Genomic DNA, 20989 nt, shown 5'->3' on the forward strand with positions numbered 1-20989 from the left:
GTAGGTTAACTTCAAGTGCTAACCTCTTCCTCACACTTCTGTCTGGTTTAACTGAAGTAGCTCTAATAATATGTACTAAGCAGTCACTGAAATTACTATGTACCAGGTACTGGGTAACACTTTCTATACCATAAGAGGTTGGAGATCTCTCCCAAACTGTTATTTTGTAGTGTTCTAGAATCCATACCTTTGATGTACACCTCTTGCCATTTACCCAGAACTACAGCAATTTCTTCTATCTTTCAAAACTGAAGTTCAAAAAGGTCCCAACTTTGCTTTTTCACATCTGAGCATTAAATACACAGTAATGTGACTAAGCTGCCACAAAATGTCAAGATTCCTAATGCACTGGATACTACAAAATGTATCAGGCTCCACCATCTCTATCTTCTAAGGTTCTGAATTTATTTTATATAAAGAACCGCTCTTATCCTGAAATGATGGTACTATGGGGTAAGTACAGGATTGATAAAATTACATTAATATGTTTGATTTATATCCTACAATTACAATTCATCTCTTCCAAATAACTTTAAAGGTAGAAGACAACTATTTCCTACTTAAAATTTTCTGCATACAGCCCACAGGTTTTAAGTGGCTTGCGTATGGATAGCCCAAAGGATAAAATTCAGTGAGTTTGGTTGAGAATTTACACTAAGGCTGATGTCATGGTTTGAGCTACTCATTCTGTTATACTCCAGTCCATAACTCTAAACTTGTGCTCTGTGAACTGAGATAATACACTTAAAATCAGGAACATAAAACAACTTTCTAATACTTAACTGATGACTTCATGTGGTTTCCTATAGATGGCTACAAGTGCAAGATAATGGAAAAATGATTCAACAGTGGTATTACTACAAAAATAACTAATGCTATCTCAGACTGTGCCAAAAGAAGTACAGTATATTAAAAACAAAAATAATAAAAAACTGTATTCTATAATAACCAATCAGCATGCTGAGGCCTACTTTTCATATTACAGGTAGGTGCTGATGAATTTGAGTGTGTTTAAATCTTAGACTTACTGTACCTTCATGGCTGAACTATAAATGTTTAGTTGAGACTTTCAAACTAAGTACATACTAGGACACAATATAGGTCTTTAAAATTTTGAAGACTTGTTACAGGTAAGAGGTATGAGACTGATTTTGGGACAAACACTAGGACAAAAACATGCAAGCTACAGAAAGTAGATGCAATATGAGTTATAAGTAATTCACCCCAAATCAGAAGACACAGGTTTGCTAACACATTTCCATGCCACTGAACATTTTAAAAGACAGTGAGACAAAGCACTTCTCACTTGGGCAGGAATTTTTACTCTATTCATGACATGCAGACAACTTGAGACTCCTGTCTTCACAGCTCGCTTGTTAAATTCTGCACTTCTTTCTGCTATATGCTGGAACTGCTTTTGAGATTAGAAATGGACAGTGGTAGAAGGGAGAGGAAGGGAAGACCAGAGCAGAGCAGAGCTGAGCTCAAGGCTTCTCTTCTGTAAAACTGCACTCTTGAACAATGTTCTCCCTGAAAGATGAGGTTAAGAATTAAGAGTAAGAATATTTTATTGGAGTATGATGACATCTGGGGCTGCAGCCTTCACTCTAAGTCAAAAAATCCATAGCCAGTTTTAGGGGTGAGTCGGAAAATCAAAGAAAATTTTGTGAACAGGCTAGGAATCCTTTCCAAGAAAAATGTCAATTTGTCATATTTTTTCAAGCCTAAGGTATCATCAGCCTTAGGATGCAACATGATTCCTTCACAGCAATTTTTTTTTTTCAGGAGAAAACCCAATTCTCACATAAAATATACAATTATACAAATATACTAATTATAAAAATGTATCTCAATTTCAGAAATGTTAAAAAGTTTCAGATATATGCTTTATACATGCAAATGTAAATGAACATGCACACATTTCAAAGTTTGTAACTCTCCTCTGAAAATTGATTATGTTTCCCAGGTTAAGCAACATTACCCATCGGGGAAAAAAATAATTTCTAAGTCAAGATGTAAGCCTACCTGAGAGGCAGTACCTGGCTATTTGCAATGCTCTCCCACAAAGTGCCAGAAGTACAGGGTAGAGCCAACGGAACTGCTTTAACCTGAGAGCACTTAGAAGAGCTAATCAGTTCTTCCCTAAGTACTGGGACAAACTTGCAGGCGCTGTTCATTGCTGGTAAGGTAATATAGTGTTAGTTAAAAGGAAGAATCCTAAAAGGCAGATTGCTTGGTTTTTTAATCTTAGTTCTACCAGTTTGTGTGTTAACCTTGGGCATTTTACCTTCTTTGTGCCTTAATTTACTGAAAAAGAAATACTATGTGAAATAGTACTTACATCTTAGGGTCATTATGAACTTCGATTGAGTTTTTTCTAAAAAGCTGCTGCTTAGAATAGAACATGGCATACAGTAAAAGTTAACCATTACCTGTCTGACTGGTTTTTATTCAATATCAAGGTGGTTAGATAGAGAAGACCAAGATTTGGATGAACTTTAGGACAAAGAATTCTTAATCTCGACAGTCTGATTCTAGGCCCAGAGACTCTTTAGCCCAGATAAAAAGAATCCCTCACATAGTCCAGTTTAGCTTACTAGTGTAGCATACTGGGGATTAGAAAAAGACTATGTTCTTTTTATGTTTTTTTTTTTTTTTAAATTTAATTTCAAGGGCACAATGCTCTCAATCTTAAATAATTGCAAAAATTAGTTAATCAAAGAAAGAATTAGAAATAGTCTGGTCTCTAGGTATTTCATGGTTGGTTTACTACTTACCTGAGTTACTACAATGTTACACTCTGCTGCTCGGTCATTCTGGATAAAGTCATCTAGAATGAACTGGGGAACCTGTGTGGTTTTCCCACATCCAGTAGCTCCTCTAATAATGACAACCGAATTTTGACTGATTGCTTCCAGAATCTCACTTTCAAATTTCTTCACAGGCAGTAACTCTCTCTCCTGCAAGATCTGCATTAGAAAAGTCACACTTCAGTCAAATGTCTACCAACACATTAGAAGCAACTGTCTTGATCCTTTAAAAAACTTCCATCTCTAGAGACCAGGCGCGGTGGCTCAAGCCTGTAATCCCAACACTTTGGGAGGCTGAGGATCATGAGGTCAGGAGTTCAAGACCAGCCTAGCCAACATGGTGAAACCCCATCTCTACTAAAAATACAAAAATTAGCCAGGTGTGGTGGCGCGTGCCTGTAATTCCACCTACTCGGGACACTGAGGCAGGAGAATTGCTTGAACCTAGGAGGCGGAGGGTGCAGTGAGCCGAGACTGCGCCACTGTAACTCCAGCCTGGGCAACTGAGCGAGACTTTGTCTCGAGAAAACAAACAAACAAACAAAAAAACCAAACTTCCATCTCTATAAAAACTTACTCATTTCCAATGGCTTAGTGATGAAAATGTTTTTTTCAAAAAAGAATGTGTGTATTTATATCTCTAATAGAACTACTACTTTTCACTAAACTTCTGAAGAATGTATCTTTTGGTGCTGCCCAAAAACTAAATTTTCTCATTGTCCCTGAACATTGCACATCCATTCTTTTTAACATTTTAATTTTTTATTTGGAAAACACTAAAACAAACAAAAAAACCAACAACAAAAGGAGTTACTGCCTTAAATCTCTCCACTTTTATTAAATTACATTAAGAAGTGAAATTCTCTCACAGGCCCTCAACTCATAGCAACTAACTTCAGGGGTAACTAGGATTAGCAGTTTGGTACATATCTTTTGATATGCCCTCCTTAAAAGGGCAAAATGTACTGCTCATTGACTTTTTACCCATACCTAGAACATTCTGAAGCTCTGAGCACTACATGTCTAAATAATTCAGACTTACTGCTTGCAAATCATGATCCTGTTCCAACTGGTACATCAATTCATTCTTGAGGTCCATGCTTATTTGCTCTGGAGTAGCCTGTAAAACAAAAAGCCAACATAGTCAAATAAAAGCACATAATTCAGCTTCAAAATAAATCCATTTTTTACCTAGACATACTAATCAAATATAGTCTCAAGAGTAAAACACAGAAGTCTGATCTCAAAAACAATATTGCACTCACAAAAGCCAGAGGCCCCTCATCAATGTTGCTACTAGTCCAAGGATTCCAGTTGGATTGTGGAGGTGACCAAGGAACCACACCCACTTGGTTTTGTCGCTGAGATGGTTCAAACTGAGCCAATTTGCCAATGTTGAGTGCAACTGGCACAGAAGGATCTTCAGGCTATTAAAAAATAAGAAAAACAAACAAAAAAATATGATTTGCTTGTCTACTGAGAGTTCTATGTAAATGTGAACTGAACAGCTTTATGCTTACCGGGGGCAAAATCTCAAGATTTAGCTCTTGAATGATGTTTTGCAGCTGATGCTCTAAATCTTGAGAGAGGTTTACTTTGTAAGGCTCCACCTATGGAAAAAGGATCACACGTAACAACACTACTCAAATCTACTATAATGGGGCTAAGACTATACAGTTAACACTAGGTCTACAATATTCCTAAACCAATAGTCAGTTCCCTTTAGTGAGAGAATTACTTCAGTGATTATTTACTCACTGCCTATTATGAACATCATGCCAGACACAGAGATGATTAGCAGGGCCATTTTCATTTCCTGAGATAAGATTCTTAAAATTAAACTTCTTTAGCCAAATACTAAACAAGAGCTAAATTGAATCTCACACTATCTCACAAGTCTATTAAATCTAAAGACTCACTGTCTCTCCTTCCTTCTTCTTTGTAAGCCCGGAGTAAGCTTCAACCACTCCAAGATGGTACAGTTGTCTGACAAGTGACAGGGCACAGGACTGTGCTGCCAGTTTCTTATTTGATCCATGTTCTCGTGCAAAAATCCCTATAATGTAAGGTCAGGATTATCAGACAGAAAGAAATCACCTGAGTAAAGAAACATCTTATCACAAGAAACCACCGGCTTACGTACACAAGAAGCCCTAAAATACAGGGTATGCCATGGCTTCTAGTTCCTTTTTATTCTATTAATATCTGCTAAACAAAAGACATTGCCAAACAGCTTATCAACTAAATAACCAACAGTTTTGATTACTGGCTGATACTAGGACTCATACAAATCAATATTATGAAAGCAAATCACCTATTTCAACGAAGTTGTCACTGTTAATATCAGACAATAAAATAGGGGAAGAAAATATAGTTTGAAAAGACGAAGAGTAAAAAATAAACTAGTAAAAGTAATTGGGTCCAGAGTGGTTACCTAGACCAGGATTTGGGAAACTTTTTCTATAAAGGGTCAATTAATAAATATTTTAGGCTTTGCAGGCCATATAGTATCTTGTCACAACTACTCAACTCTACCTTTAATGTGTGAAAGCAGTCACTGACAACAGAGTTTGACAAACCACAGGCCTGGGAATGGCTTTGCGTTTCTCAAGAGTTGTAAAAATAAAATGAGAATAACAATGTGTGATCTGTAAAGTCTAAAATATGAGTGTAGCTATGTTACAATAAAACAGTTCTTATAAAAACAGGCAGTACGTTAGATCTGGCCAGAGGGCTATAGTTTGCTGACCTCAGCATTAAACTGAAGCTAAGTTACTCATATCCTTAAAGAAAATATTAATAGAAAGTTTCCTCTCCTCCAGTATCATTCATCTTTAGGAGAGATGAATATAAAGCAAAGGGGTACAAAGGTATCTTTCTGCCTAACTAGCCAAATTAACCTCAGTAAGGTAAGTGAGCTGACAGAAGTTAGCCTGCCTTTATCCTCTCTCCCTTAGTATTACCCACCCACTCAAAATAACTCATTGTCTATATAAAAATGAAAAAATGTTTTAAGACCGGGCACAGTGGCTCACATCTGTAATCCCAGCACTTTGGGAGTCTGAGCCAGGCAGATCACTAGGTCAGGAGATAGAGACCATCTGGCTAACATGGTGAAACCCCGTCTCCACTAAAAATACAAAATAATCGGCCGGGCGTGGTGGCGGGCACCTGTAGTCCCAGCTACTGGGTAGGCTGAAGCAGGACAATGGCGTGAACCTGGGAGGCGGAGCTTGCAGTGAGCCGAGATCATGCCACTGCACTCCAGCCTGGGTGACAGAGCAAGACTCCGTCTCAAAAAATAAAAAAGGTTTAAAATTATTTGACACTGGCAGACTCCTAATCATCCCACCGTGTCTTACCTTTGAAAGATTACACTAACATGGTCTGTTTTCACATGTAAACTGGGAGACTTTGCCTCTAATTTATATAATTACTAATATTCTAAAATATACCCTAGATGCTGTCTTACATCATGTGCTCTTTCAATAATACAGCTTCTGTATACGTGGCTCAAGACTTAAAATGTGAAGATTCCTTCTCTATACAAAGACTTGGAATATTGGGGAAACAGTAACACTTACTTCTGCCCAGCTGCTTGATATAAATGGTCATTTCTGCAATAAAGCTCCTGTAACAACATATACAAGCAAGGTTAGAAATTTCACTGTTAGAAACCAGCAAATCCAGGTCTCCCAAGTCAGGCAGGCTTTCCAACTGCTTAGGCAAATCACAGAAAAAAAAAAATTACCAACATTTATTTCTGCCCAACCCTAGAACAAATGAAGTATATAAACTTCAAATAATATACAACATGGCATAAGACAACTATAATCAAAGTTGATGAGCCAATTGTTCATGAAAGGAAAACGTTAGGGTATTAGATTTTATATTTACTTACTCTTATTCCAAAGGCTGGAGTCTCAAGAGCTAGAACACATTCAATGAAAAGGAATTTTCCACTTAGCTTGGAGCCAAGAAATAAAGTAGGCCCCAAATGTTTTACGTTACGGTTATAATTATTTTAAGATTCCTTTGCATAGGCCACCCATTAATGACTGCGATCTATTAAGCTAATATACGCAAACTCACACATGCACATACACTTTGTGCATGTCAATGGCTCCTGAGGCAGAGTTCTCACATCTGCCTGCAGTTGGAAGCAGCCCTGGATGACAAAAAACTTAGCCTATTTTTATCACATTTATTTAAATCAGGTCCTGGAGAACAAAACACATGTTGTAACATTATATCTAAAACTGCTAGCAGAGTCTAAAAAATGAATTTAGGTTTTAGCAAGGGAAAAACTGCCCTTTGATAACTATGCATTCTGGTCCTTTCACTGCTCAGATACATTCTAACCTAGACTTGGTGGTGTGAATAAAAGGCTGGGTGAGGCTTAAGAAAAAAATAAATGTTAGACTCCTTCCTATACCTCGTGTGAACTGACCTTCAGGCACAGCGGCTTCAGGGGTCAAAGGCCACTGGCTTTCAGGGGAACAACATCCACCCTTTCATTAATGACATCGATGCCAGTATGTTTCTCAGCCAGGCTTAAAGTCAGCACTCAATCTCATTCTCCTCCACCTAGGGGGAACAGCGACACCAGAAATCAGTTTACAATAGTTTCCCATGTGATTGCTTAGTTCAGCCTAAGCAGCAGCACATGTGTGTATGAACACAGACCTCTGGTGTTGCTGTCTGTTATGCCTTTAAATAAAAGGACATACAAAGAGCAATGCTGTCCTGGCTCCCCCAAGTGTCTGTGCCTCCCACATTGTCTTTTCCTGAATTCTTCACTGCTTTGTATCAGAAATCTATGATAAGATACTGATAACAAAAAATGTCTGCAACGATGAGCTTCAGGCACACTTAGGTATCTCATTGTTCTTAAAGTCACCAAGTGCTACCAAGCCCAATCCGTTCAGAAAGACAAAATATGAAAACAAATCTTCAACAAATGTATCACTCCTTTGCAACCTGACGGTTTTAAAAAGGCTGACACCAGAAATATCTGAGAATTCAGGATTGAACAAAACAGTGGGAGGAAGGGGGAACCATGCTCTAAATATCATTTTGATCAGTAACAAAATTTTGTATTAATATTAATTATTTCAGGGTCGCTAGATGCATCCAAGGGAGAACACTTTGATTTTCGAGAAAAATCTTTTTAATGTATTTGGATAATTTATTTCTTAAGTACGGACAGCAAACGGAATCATTCAAAAAGGTTTCCATTACAACCTCCCCTCCGTTCTAATAAAAATACATCGCTCCCCAGAAAAGTCTAATCCATATGAGCCTTCCTGGGAGTAATAATTACTACACCCTGGAATGCTCTCAGGAAGAACAGCAAGCAGGCTGAGAAACATACTGTTAAAATGACCTCCCTTTACATTGTTTTATACATTTAACAGGAAAAAAGTACACCCCACATACAAAGACCAAGGCTGTTCCTTTTCGACCTTACAACAAGCCCTTAAATTTCACTAGGACTCCTAGGAAAGCTGGCAGTTTTCAAGACTTAAGTGAAATGTGGATGTAGATGCAATACAATCTAATTCTGGGACTCAAAACTTAAGTATCTAACCTGACCCATTAAAGAAATAGTAACCGCCTCTAACAATACCAAGGTGAAAAAAAAATCACCACCTTTGGCTGGCTTTTAAATCAACTAGGGACAAACCAGCACTTGTGGTTATGACTTTTGCCTTTCAGATTCAAATGAGCATCTTAAATGTCTAGCATGTCAAAAAGATTTACGCTGAACTTCTTACATAGCTAAAATTCACTCGTGAAAACCATGGAAACTGCACAATACAATTCAATAATTATTCTTGTGCAAATTAACGTTATCTTTTAACAATTCACTTCTAATCCACACAATTAACCAAACAACATACAAAAATAGATTATATTCAACAGTGAATATCCAAAACCACCTTAACTTACTACAGAAGGAAAAGAACGAAACAAGCAAACCTGTTGTGATCAGGACCCACTTGGGTGTACTTATATTCTCCTTGGATCTTTTCTTTCTGAAAATATTGGTTTAGACGAGCTTTAGCATTTTCCAAGGTCCAGTTTCCATGAAGCCCAGCATTTAAATCCACTTCTTCTGATTCTAGAGTCTGTAGAATCAATGATAATTAAATTTGGCTGTGTTAAGTTTAGTTATACAAACTTCAGGCAGAGAAATTTTTAATATCGTCTTTGTACTATCCTTTATAATGCAAAGGCTGTTTTTGATAGTTTATAATCCTAGTCAAAAACTGAACCAGAATTAGTTTTTATTGCATCTAAAGGCCCTATTATATAAACAAGCTATTAGTTAATAAATTGCGCTTAAATTCTTCCTAAAAAAAAAAAATGACAACTTCTTTGTGCTTGTTTTAACACTCTGAATACATGAAGTGGAAAAATAAGCTATACTACTAAAGACATTTTTTTACTCTAAGTGCTCATAAAATAAGGTCCCCTGAGATAATTACATTTCCTATAAAGCTGAAGAGGAGATCTTTTTATTACTACCAAGAAAAAAATACTGTTTTTTCCCTCCATAGGCAATGTGAATAACAAGAGTAAATGGGTAGTTCAGCTTTATGACTTGTGCTAATAAGTAGTCTCAAATAACCTCTTAAAAGATGCACCCAATTATTAACTTGTGAATATCCTAAGCCTTGCTGTTAACTAAGTCCCAAATCACATTCTCAGAGATGTAACCTAGGGTGCTGGCCTTACCGCTTGCACTTCTTGTTCTTCCTTTCTTGAGTAGTAATCCTTCAAGTTGGCTCCTCGGTCCCAGGTGGGCCCAGGAACACCATAGCCAGAGGCCCCTACCTCAGAATTATTTTCTGTTAAAAGAAAAAAATTGTTCTCTTAATGAGTCATAACTGTAGAAAAATCCTAAATACATTAAAGAATTATCCTAATTTATGGCTGGGCATGGTGGCTCACATCTGTAATCCCAGCACTTCCGGACGCTGAGGTGGGTATCACTTGTGGTCAGGAGTTTGAGACCAGCCTGGTCAACATAGTGAAACCCCGTCTCTACTAAAAATACAAAAATTAGCCAGGCATGGTGGCGTATGCCTGTAATCCCAGCTACTGGAGAGGCTGAGGTGAGAGAATCACTTGAACCTGGGAGGTGGAGGTTGCAGTGAGCCAAGATTGCACCATTGCACTCCAGTCTGGGTGACAGAGCAAGACTCTGCCTCAAAAAAAGAATTATCCTAATTTATATTTTGGCCCTCCATGTTTAGAAATTCATGGTTTCAATTTGGAAAGGAGCCTGAAACACGTCCATGGCTTACTTGAAAAATGCTACATCACTGAAGTATAGGTTCCAACTACAAATTCTGAGGCTAATATGCAGGGGGGAAGCTATCTTAGTGTTGAATTACAGGAAGTGGCTGATAATTTGGCCTATATTATCAATATAGCTTTGTTTTAAACTTGTTACATATGTTAACAACAGATTAAATGATAAAACCATTTATTTGATAAATATGACTGAAGAGATAGCTACCTGCTAGGACTAGTGATGGAAATAAGTTAACTATTGATGAAAACGCCAAATAAGTAAAAACAGCAGCTAGCACTGACTATTAACTCTAAGTTTATTACATGCATTTAAAAAAGTTTATTCCTCAAAGCAATCATATGAAGTAGATACTACTGCTATTCAATAAACAGTAAATATGAGACTTAAGCAATATGACCCAAATCCTAATCTACCATATGGTAGACATCCCAATAAAAGCTGTGACTATACAGTAAGTCCTCAATTAATGTCGATGCTAGGTTCTTGGAAACGAAGACTAAAAGCAATGTTGTAAGACAATAACACTGAAGGAAACAAAGTTATTCAAGGACCTACTGTAAGTCATTCTGCAATGGCCTGGATCCACAGGGTAAACAAACAAGTCAACAATATATTTAATAAAAATAAGGAACAAGAAAATGCAATTCATAAGATTCTTTCACTGAATATTCTAGCCTGTGCAAAACCTATTTATTCAGAGAAAAACTTAGTAAAAGCTAATGACGGCAAAGAACTATGCTGTACCACATGTTCTAAGAAAAAAATAAATGATCTGGTAGTATGTGCAAATTTATGAAGGCCTTGGGTTGTCTCTTAACATCAAGAGTTTACTGCAGTTCTTTCTACCCAAAATGAGAAACAGAGATGGTGATCAAGATTGTGTATATCTTATCCTCCACCACGTGCATGGATTCAAGTCCCTTACCTGCTTTGAGAGCCAGATGTGGAGGAAGAGGTCCTCCCATGGTTGTTGGTAAATCTCCTTCAGCATTTGCTGTAGTGTCAGGAGTATCAGTAAGTGGGGGCGGAGATGCTACCTGCAAAAGAAAAAGTCAAGGCAGTTGTCAGTGCTTTTGCCTTCACAGGGACTAGTAAATTCTTTTAATACTTAAAAGAAACCCATGTGTCATATCTCCTTTCTTTGTAATATTGCCATCTTTGTTTAGGAGGTTAAGTCTCTACAGCAGTGCATCTCAAAATATCTGCAATGAAGAACTGGCTGTTTCCCCTAATCCACTGGGAACAACCTGTGACAATACTGTATTTCTAAATGTTTACTCATTTCTGTACTTACCTCCTCACAAACTGTAACATTTTGAGTAACACTGCTCTGGGCTCATTTTTAGTACAGTGTTTACTACCTCAATACCTTTTAAAGCAGTCAAGAAAGTATTTTTCTACTCCATTTCTTAAGTATTTTATTGGTCATTAGTGTTTAATTTTATCAAATGCCTTTTCAAAAGCCTTTACTAAGATGATCACAGAGTAGATATTTTTCTCTTATAGTCATTAATACTACGTATTAAGAAAGTTTAATTACAGGGTTTTGCCTCAGATGTGCTGTTACATAAAATATATTAGTTTTCTAAACTAAGGAAAATTCTGAATTCTTAAACCCATCTAACCACATGGGTTTTAGGATGAAGAACTGAGATCTATACAACCTTTTCCTTAACTAGATGGGATGAACTATTTCTGTTTGCAAAGAACATTGAAAAATTTTACTTTTTACTGTCTAATTCAGCAATTTCTGATTTTATCGCTATTAATTTGTTTCATTCTGAGATGAAAGCTAATTCATTCAAAAAGCTGTTTTTTGTGCAATAGTATAACTAATATTATTTTGAATAAATGATTGTTCCTCTGACCACTCCAGAGTTTTGACAGACACTGTTATCTAAAATGACCATAATTTAAAATTTTCACTTAGATCTAAATTCAAATTTCCAATTGTCTATTAGGGTTTTTTGGGCACCTTGTTACTTTTTCACATTACCACTTTGCTTCTGCCAATATATTTAGCAGCATTCTAATGCTGTGTTATTAGTACATTGTGAATTTTTTTCTTTTCTGCTTTCTTCTAGAGAGCTTATACCTTGAAGGATAGTGTTCCTCCAAGGCTGGAGTTATGGAGACAAAGTAGAACCTACTCAAGGGTCAGCCCTAATAACCAAGGCACAGGAAAAATTCAGTGGGCAGTCCTGGCACCACATTGCTAACTTGTCCTCCTCTTTCTACCACTTTGCCACTCCAGGACCTCAAATTCCTCTCTACCTCACTCTGTATCTACACCAACCTAAAAGAAAATTCCTAACCTATGAGAATTGAGGTGTCTGATGTAACGTCTATTTTCCAGTGATGGGGAGGATTTCCTTTTTTAACATTTCAAAATCAATTAAAATAGGTGAGGTATGAGAGTATTAAAAGTGTCACAGTGCATAATCTTGGCTCTGCCTAAGGAAGAGTCAGCAATATGAGAAAATACTTTTTCAAGTAGGTTATAAAATAGTATACACGATATATATTTTATCACATTAAAATATACATATAACTATCTAAACAAAAATACACAGATTTTAGCAACATTGGCAATGCTATAGTCCATTTATTTCTTTTTCTATTCTCACAATCTGTTCCCACTTAAAAACTTTTTTTTTTTTTTTGAGACAGGGTCTCACTGCATCACCTAGGCTGGAGTGCAATGGTGCAAAGACAGATCACTGCAGCTCCAACCTGTTGGGCCTCAAGTGATCCTCCCACTTCAGCCTCTCGAGTAGATGGGACTACAGGTAGCCACCACCATTCTCAGCTAATATTTCTATTTTATTTTTGTAGAGATGGGGTCTATGTTGCTGAGGCTGGTCTTGAACTCCTGGACTCATGCGATCCTCCTGCCTCTATCTCCCGAAGTGTTGGTATTACAGGTGTGAGCCACCACGCCATTTTTCTTTTTTTTGAGACAGGGTCTGGCTCTGTCACCAAGGCTGGATGATTTAGCCTAGGTAATAGTCAAGTACTGATGTATTCATTACAAAAAGACACAAGTATCTGACAGAATACCCAAGCTTGGAGTAGTATTATGTATGAATACTTAATACTTAAGGATATGGTTCCACACTCTACCAAGAGGAAGATTAAAAAAAATTAAGGAGCTGTCAGAGACAGAAAGATAATTAGAGAATCCAGTGCCAGAGAAGACAGAAAAATTTTGTTGGGTTGCAGGATGAGATCAATAAAGCTGAACGCTGATGAAATTTAAAAAAAAAAAAAAAAAAAGGAGGGGGTACGTGTGTACACTTTACAATGAACCAATTTTTTTGATATGGCAAAAAACACAAGTAAAAATAAAGTTATAATGGGCAAACTGAGAAAAAATATTTGTGACACATCACAGATAAGGAGTTGATATTGCTAATATATTAACAAACACAGAGGAAAAGACCAAGAATCCAATAAAAAAAAAGGGAAGATATATGTAGGGGCAGTACACAAAAATATATATGTAAATGATCCTTAAAGCCCAAAAGATGTTTGACTTCACTCATAATTTTAAAAAGCAAATTAAAAGAATACTAAGGTATCTAAAACTAGTGGTGAGGTTATAGACCAATGTTTCTCAACATTAGCACCACTGACATTTCAACCAGGTAATTATTTGCTGCAGAAAGCTGTTCTGAATACCATAGTTTTTAATATCCTTGGCTTCTACCCACTAGATGCCATCAACACACCTCCTTCAAGTTCAAACATCTCCAGACATTACCAAATCAAGAAAATGTAAAGATTAATTGGATATCTCATTATATTAAGACACTATTCTTAAATTTTTCTTTTAGGTTTGATTATAATACTTTTTTTAAAAAAAGAATTAGGTTTTAGTTAAAAACTGAAATATTAACAGATGAATAAGATGTCTGGGATGCTCCAAAATAATCTAAGAAAGGGGAGTAGTTAGAAATGAGTAAAACTGAAAGTGTTGCAGACAGATGATGGAAACATGGAGTTTCACTATATTATTCTTCTACACACATCTACAATTGTCCACAGCAAAAAATTTTTAAAATATCTTCTACATGCTCACTTTTGGCAAATGCAATTTATGGCATGAAAGGGTAAGTTCCAGATGAAATAAGTGATTATGAAAAAGGATTTCCCTAGAATGAGGAGGTAAGATAAAGATGGTAGCTGGTAACAGTTTGGTTACGTATCCCTGCCCAAATGTCATGTCAAATTTTAATCCTCAATGTTGGAGGTAGGGCCTGGTGAGAAGTAACTGGATCATGAGGTGGGTTTCTCATGCGTGGTTTAGTACCACTTTCCTTGGTACTGCTATCCTAGCAACAGCGAGTGAGTTCTTGTGAGATCTGGTCATTTAAAAGTGTGTGGCATCTTCCTCTTTACTTTCTCTTGCTCCTGGTATGTAGGACATCCCTGCTTACCCTTCACCTTTTGCCATCATTCTAAGCTTCCTGAGGCCTCTTCAGAAGCCAAGCAGATTCCAGTACCACACTTCCTGTAAAGCCTGCAGAATTGTGAGCCAATTAAATCTTTCTTTATAATAATTATTCAGTCTCAGGTATTTTATAGCAATGCAAGAATGGACTAATAATACAGTGGGGTTAAAAGTAGAAATGGGTTGTTACAATTTTTTTTTCCAAATTCATCCATTCATTTATTCAGTCAACCAAAAAACATTTAAGTATCTGCTATATAGACCAGGAACCTTCTAAATGTTGGGAACACAGCAACGAACTAAAAACAAAAAAATCCCTGCCCTCACGAACTTACATTCTAATACAATCAAACAAAAATAAATTACGTTGGAACAAGGTTTCTCATCTTCGTGACATTTTAAGCTGGTTAATTATTTGTTGTAGGAGGTTGTCAAGTGCATTGTAGGTCATTAGCAGCATCCCTGGCCTTCACCTTCTAGATGTCAGTGGCCGACTCGAGTTACAACAACAAAAATATCTCCATACATTGCCAAATGTCCCTTGGGGGGACAAAATGGTCTCCAGTTGAGAAACACTGAGTTAAAAAGTAAGTGTTACGGAGAAAAATAAAGCATTGAAGGAGTTTAGAAAGTAACCTGAGGGTGACAGTGAATTTATAATGTTAAGTAGGACAGCTGGGGAAGAGTCCTTCAGGTAGAAGAAACAGGTATAAAAGTTTTGAGGCAGAAAGATAGGGGCGTATTTGAAGACCTATGAAGAAGTACAGCTACTGTAGCTGGAACAGAGAAAATAAGGAAGAAAGTAGGAAATCCACGGAGCATTTAATAGAAAACACCTGAGCCATGTTAAAACACTAATAAAAAAATCACATAGGGGATTACTTCTGGTTGTAGCCAAGTAAGTTCCTGTAAGACTGACCCTCCTGTAGGTAAAATAAACTTTAGGGGGAAAAAAATACAAACACACACACAACACACCAGAACTATACGCAGGCAATAAAAAATGAACGAAAAAAGCAGGTAGATTGAGACAAGTTAAAATGGGGAAGCACGGAGTATCAAGGGTCTAATTACAGTTTACTGTAGCTTTTAGCCTGAGAGAAGCCATCCCAGGCAGCTAAACCTCCAATGAAACCATCTTTTTGGCCTGAAGAATCAGAATTCAGAGTTCAGGGAAAGCAAAGCTGCTAGAAAGTGAGGGAATGCTGGAAAGCAAACAGCCAGAGAGGAGGAGCCCCGAATTCTGTATACGAAATCTCTGGCTAACCCTTGAAAACCACTCATGTACAGGGCGGATTCCAAGCTGCCCAGCAAAGGAGACCTGAAGGACTCTTCCATGGCTGTCCTAAATGATCAGAAAACTGAGGTGAGATCTGAGTTAACAACCAAAAGACAGCATTTGCAGTTCGAGTCCAGTCAAATTAAATGCCTGATTAAAAACAAAACAAAACAAAAAAACCAAATCAATGCTCTCTGGAGGAGTATAACATTATTCAGAGTCTCCACAGCATAATATTCCAATGCCCAGAATGCAATCAAAAATTATTTGATACAAGAAGAGGAAAATGTGATCCAACCTCAAGAAAATATACCTATCAATAGAATCCAACCCTGAGATGACTCAGATGTTAGTAGTAGTAGGCAAGGATTTTAAAGCAGCTACTAGAATTAAGCTTCATGACATAAAAGAAATCCATATTTATATTACAAACATACACTTATAACGAATGAAAAGAAATGCCACCAGAGAAAACATATACAAAAAAGAATAAACTGGAGATTTTAAAAGTGAAAAAGGTAGTGTCTGAAATACACTGTGTGGGCTTAGCAAAATGGAAGGGACAGAAAAAACTATCAAAGAATCTGAAGATAATTAATAAAAATTATTCAATTTGAGAAACAGTGGAAAAAACAATAGAAAAAAAAAAAGAAAGAGAGCCTCAGGGACCTGTGGGATATCAAGTCTTAAATATAAACACCAAGAGGGAAGAAGAAAAAATAAAACAAAAAATATCTTAAATAATAGCTAAATCTTTCAAAGTTGTTAAAATACATAAATCTACGGATTCAAGAATCTCAGCAAACCTTGAACAAGTTAGAACACACACATACAAAAAAACCCATGCCCGGTCACAACACAAACTACTAAAAACCAAAAATAACAGGAAAAGATCTTAAAAACAGAGACTACCACATTACATATGGGGGAGAGTGATTTGATTATAGCTGACTTCTTACAGAAAACAGGAAGCAGACAGTGTCATATTATCTTTAAAGCCTATCTGGTCTTTGGCTGGGCTCAGTGGCTCACGCCTATAATCCCAGCACTTTGGGAGGCCGAGGCGGGCAGATAACCTGAGGTTGGGAGTTGGAGACCAGCCTGACCAACATGGAGAAACCCCGTCTCTACTAAAAATACAACATGGTGGCACATGCCTGTAATCCCAGATACTGCTGCCTGAGGCAGGAGAATCGCTTGAACCCGGAGGCAAAGGTGGCGGTGAGCCGAGATCATGCCACTGCACTCCAGCCTGGGTAACAAGAGCGAAACTCCATCTCAAAAAAAAAAAAAAAAGTACATCTGGTCTTCAATCCCATTCCCCTGGCACAGAACTCCTAAATCCTTATAATCTCCTAAGTGAAGACTTTTTGTATGCTAACGAGTTAACTGCTGGCTGGCAGGCCCTAGGTAGCTCCACTGTGGGGGATGGTCACCGGAACCACCTAGGAAAGATTAGAGGGCTGAAACTTTCAGTCCCACCTCCCAACCTCTGGGGAGGTGAGAAGGGCTGAAGGTCAAGTCACCAATGGCCAACGATTTAATCAATACTGAATAATGAAGTTTCCATAAAAACCAAAGGACAGGGTTTGGAGGGCTTCCAAATGGCCGAACAGGTGGAGGTTCCTGAAGAATGGTGTTCGAGGCAGGGCACGGGAGCTCCCTGCTGCCTCTGCCATATCTTGCCCTATGTATTTCTCCAACTGTATTTTGTAGTATTCTTTGTAATAAACTGGTAAATGTAGGTTTTCCTGAGTTCTGTGAGCCACACTAGCAAGTTAACTGACCCCAAAGAGGCAGTCATGAAAACCATAACTTGAAGCTAGTTAGTCATAAGTTCTAGAGGCCCAGACTTGCAGGTGGTGTCTGAAGGGGCTGGAGAGTCTTGTGGGACTGAGTCCTCACCCTGTGGGATCTGACGCTATCTCCAGGTAGTGTCAGAGTTGAACTGGAGGATACCCTGCTAGTGTCTGCTGCAGAACTGATTGCTTGCTTGGGGTGTGCGGAAAAAAGCCCCCTATCTCCACCCCACATTTAGTCACAGAAATCTTCTGTGTTGATTGTTGTGGTATGAGAAGAGGAAAACTGTTTTTTTTTTTTTTTTCACTTACATACCAAAAGGGGGAAAAAAAATCTGGCACCCCAGAATTCTACATCCAGTGAAAATATTCTTAAAGAAGGTAAAATAAAAATATTTTCAGAAAGAGAATAAGAGAATTTGTCACTAGCAGATCTACAAGACTATAGAGAAGAGCCTAAAAGATAAAGAATAGAGGGAGACTTCAAACATGTAAAAGATATTTGCAAAACTGTTTTCTCAACCAGAAGGCATTTTCAAGTTGATCTTGCCCAATCCCTTCATTTTACAGATAGGCAAACCAATGAAATTAAAGACTGTAAGATACTATAATTACCCAGCAGTTAATCTACCAGAAAGTAAGTCTATCGAGTTCTTAGTCAAAGGAATGGAAGGAAATAAGATTTCTTTCAGAACGAGTCAGAATACTGTCATAAACAAGTCAGAATACAAAAATTCAGTAACAGGACCCTGTTAAAACTGGCATAGACAGGCGGGGCACAGTGGCTCATGCCTGTAATCCCAGCACTTTGGGAGGCTGAAGGGGGCGGATCACTTGAGGTCAGGAGTTCAAGACAAGCCTGGCCAACATGGTGAAAATCTGTCTCTACTAAAAACACAAAAATTAGCTGGGTGTGGGCCGGGCGCTGTAGCTCCCGCCTGTAATCCCAGCACTTTGGGAGGCTGAGGTCAGGAGTTCGAGACTAGCATGGCAAAAATGGTAAAACCCTGTCTCTACTAAAAATACAAAATTTAGCTGGGCATGTTGGCAGGTGCCTGTAATCCCAGCTACTCAGGAGACTGAGGCAGGAGAAATGCTTGAACCCAGGAGGCAGAGGTTGCAATGAGCACTGCACTCCACCCTAGGTAACACAGCAAGACTCCGTCTTAAAAAAAAAAAAAAAAAAAGCTCATTTCTTAAAAACTACTAGAGCTCAGTGTAGCGGCACACACCCACAGTCCCAGCTACTGGGGAAGAACTGAAGTGGGAGGATGGCTTGAGGCCAAGAGTTTGATGGAGCCCCAAAAAGAAAAAAGGCAGAAAAACAAAACAAAAATCCCAAAAAAACCAACCTACTAGACAGAGGTATTTGTTGCATACTTACATAATATAATTAAGATAATCATGATATAAAAAACACAAAAATACTCCATTGCATAAAATACTATTTTGTTATATAAGGACATGTCAGCCAGGTGCAGTGGCCCATGCCTGTGATCCCAGCACTTTGGAAGACGGAAGTGGGTGGATGGATCACTTGAGGTCAGGAGTTCAAGACCAGCCTGGCCAACATGGTGAAACCCCATCTCTACTAAAACCACAAAAAATAGCTGGGCATCATGGAGTGTGCCTGTAATCCCAGCTACTCGGAGGCTGAGGCAAGAGAATCGCTTGAACCCAGGCAGCGGAGGCTGCAGTGAGCCGAGATCACTCCAGCCTGGGTGACAGAGCAAGACTCTGCCTCAAAACACAAACAACTTGCCAGAAGTGGTGGCATGCACACCTGTAGTCCAGCTACTAAGGGGGGTAAGGATGAAAGACTGCTTGAGCCCAAGAGTTTGAGGCTGCAGTGAGCTATGGTTGTGTCACTGCATTCTAGCTTGGGTAACAGAGCAAGACCTCATCGCTTACGGGGCGGGTGGTCAATGGGAGCAAACGTGTCTAAAATATTACTGATTTTTCTATTTTATTTAAAGTATTATCATTGGTAATGAATGGAACATAACAGACTGAAATTTCTGGTGTATACATGAAATAAATAAAACCATAAGACACAAAGATTAATGGAATTTCTCAAGCCCCTAAGATAGGTATATAATAAGGATGCAATCCACATCTTCAGAAATTTTGTCCAGTGCTGAGAGAAAACAAGATGCCAAATTTCATTATGAAACACAATATATCTCAAAACAGTGAAAAATTACTATCTTGAGTCTCTTACGCATATTGAGTTTGTACAACTTTACAACATACATCTCAAGTGATTTGCCATAGGCACTTACCCCAAAAGCTGGAACTTCTTCACTCTTTATTTCATTTATTCGAACCAAATAGTTAACAAAGTCTCTGGCAGCATTGCTTTGTGCATCTTTTTTATTGGTGGAATTTCCCATGCCAGTGTAATTATACCCTTCCACCTGAACCTTTAAAAAAAAAAAAAAAAAAGTACTAAGAGACTGACCTGGGTAATTCTGAGATTTTAAAAATTCATAATTCAGTAGTCCATTAAGAGACAACAAACAGCTAACTTTAGGAAATATACTCTATAAATACACTGAAAATAATACACCTAAGAGAATTCATGAGCTACTGAAAGAGAAAGCTTGAATTGTGTTGTACCCAAAAATAATGTAAGTGGCTCAGATTCTTTTTCTCATATAACAGAAGGTTCACATTAAAATCTGATTCTGTAATATCCATGAACAAGCTCTCCATCTGTATTTAAGCACTTTGATTTGAAGCAATCAAGAATTGCTCTGCTTTCTAAAGGTGCTTGTACAACTACAAATGGTTGATCCAACTTTTCCCATCCCCACTACTAGTACTGAGGAAGCTGAAGAAGATATAGGCTCTAATTAGAATAATTTACCTGTCAGATTGTTTTAAAAGTAATGCTGACTTGAAAATGATTTAGAATAGCAGTCAAGTCACAATAAAGAACTGTCATTTCCTAATGTGCAACACATTAACATCACCAAACAGAAAACATTTTTCTTTTAACCCCAAAATGAACCTCATAAATCACATAAATGCAAACTGTATTTTTCAGTACCTCACACATGAATTTCTGCCTGTTTTTGTTCCCCACTGCTCTAATTTCATAGGATGGGGTCATCTTCCTTTTGCCACACCAGGCATACAGAAAATTTTTAACGTCACCCATGATTCAAGCGTCTTCTTCAGATCTAAGAAAACAAAAGTCAGTTAAAAACAGCATTTATAATAGCAAAAACTGGGAGAAACCAATTATCTAGATTACTGAATCTGGGTTAAACATAGGATATTCTACCATGTTGCTATTAAGACTCCCCATAAATTTTAATG

At 37.7% G+C, this 20989-nt stretch overlaps 1 protein-coding gene across 2 annotated transcripts in view; it reads right to left on the reverse strand.

Annotated features, from left to right (window-relative positions):
* DHX9 (DExH-box helicase 9) overlaps positions 1 to 20989 on the reverse strand; it is a 49077-nt gene that overhangs the window by 24942 nt on the left and 3146 nt on the right. The window contains exons 2-12 of one of the 2 annotated variants that reach the window (XM_002809709.5): positions 20718 to 20850; positions 19948 to 20088; positions 11060 to 11171; positions 9552 to 9664; positions 8793 to 8941; positions 6395 to 6441; positions 4730 to 4866; positions 4331 to 4420; positions 4076 to 4237; positions 3853 to 3930; positions 2778 to 2969 (exon numbers count right to left, since the gene is read on the reverse strand). In XM_002809709.5, coding sequence (XP_002809755.1) covers positions 2778 to 2969; positions 3853 to 3930; positions 4076 to 4237; positions 4331 to 4420; positions 4730 to 4866; positions 6395 to 6441; positions 8793 to 8941; positions 9552 to 9664; positions 11060 to 11171; positions 19948 to 20088; positions 20718 to 20828 — 1332 coding nt within the window. In that variant the 5' untranslated portion in view covers positions 20829 to 20850. Of the gene's footprint in view, positions 1 to 2777; positions 2970 to 3852; positions 3931 to 4075; positions 4238 to 4330; positions 4421 to 4729; positions 4867 to 6394; positions 6442 to 7260; positions 7396 to 8792; positions 8942 to 9551; positions 9665 to 11059; positions 11172 to 19947; positions 20089 to 20717; positions 20851 to 20989 lie in introns of those variants that run through there. The other variant, XM_054524440.1, reaches the window with a different exon arrangement.

This window comes from Pongo abelii, chromosome 1 (genome assembly GCF_028885655.2).
Source record: "Pongo abelii isolate AG06213 chromosome 1, NHGRI_mPonAbe1-v2.0_pri, whole genome shotgun sequence".
Taxonomy (NCBI): Eukaryota; Metazoa; Chordata; class Mammalia; order Primates; family Hominidae; genus Pongo; species Pongo abelii.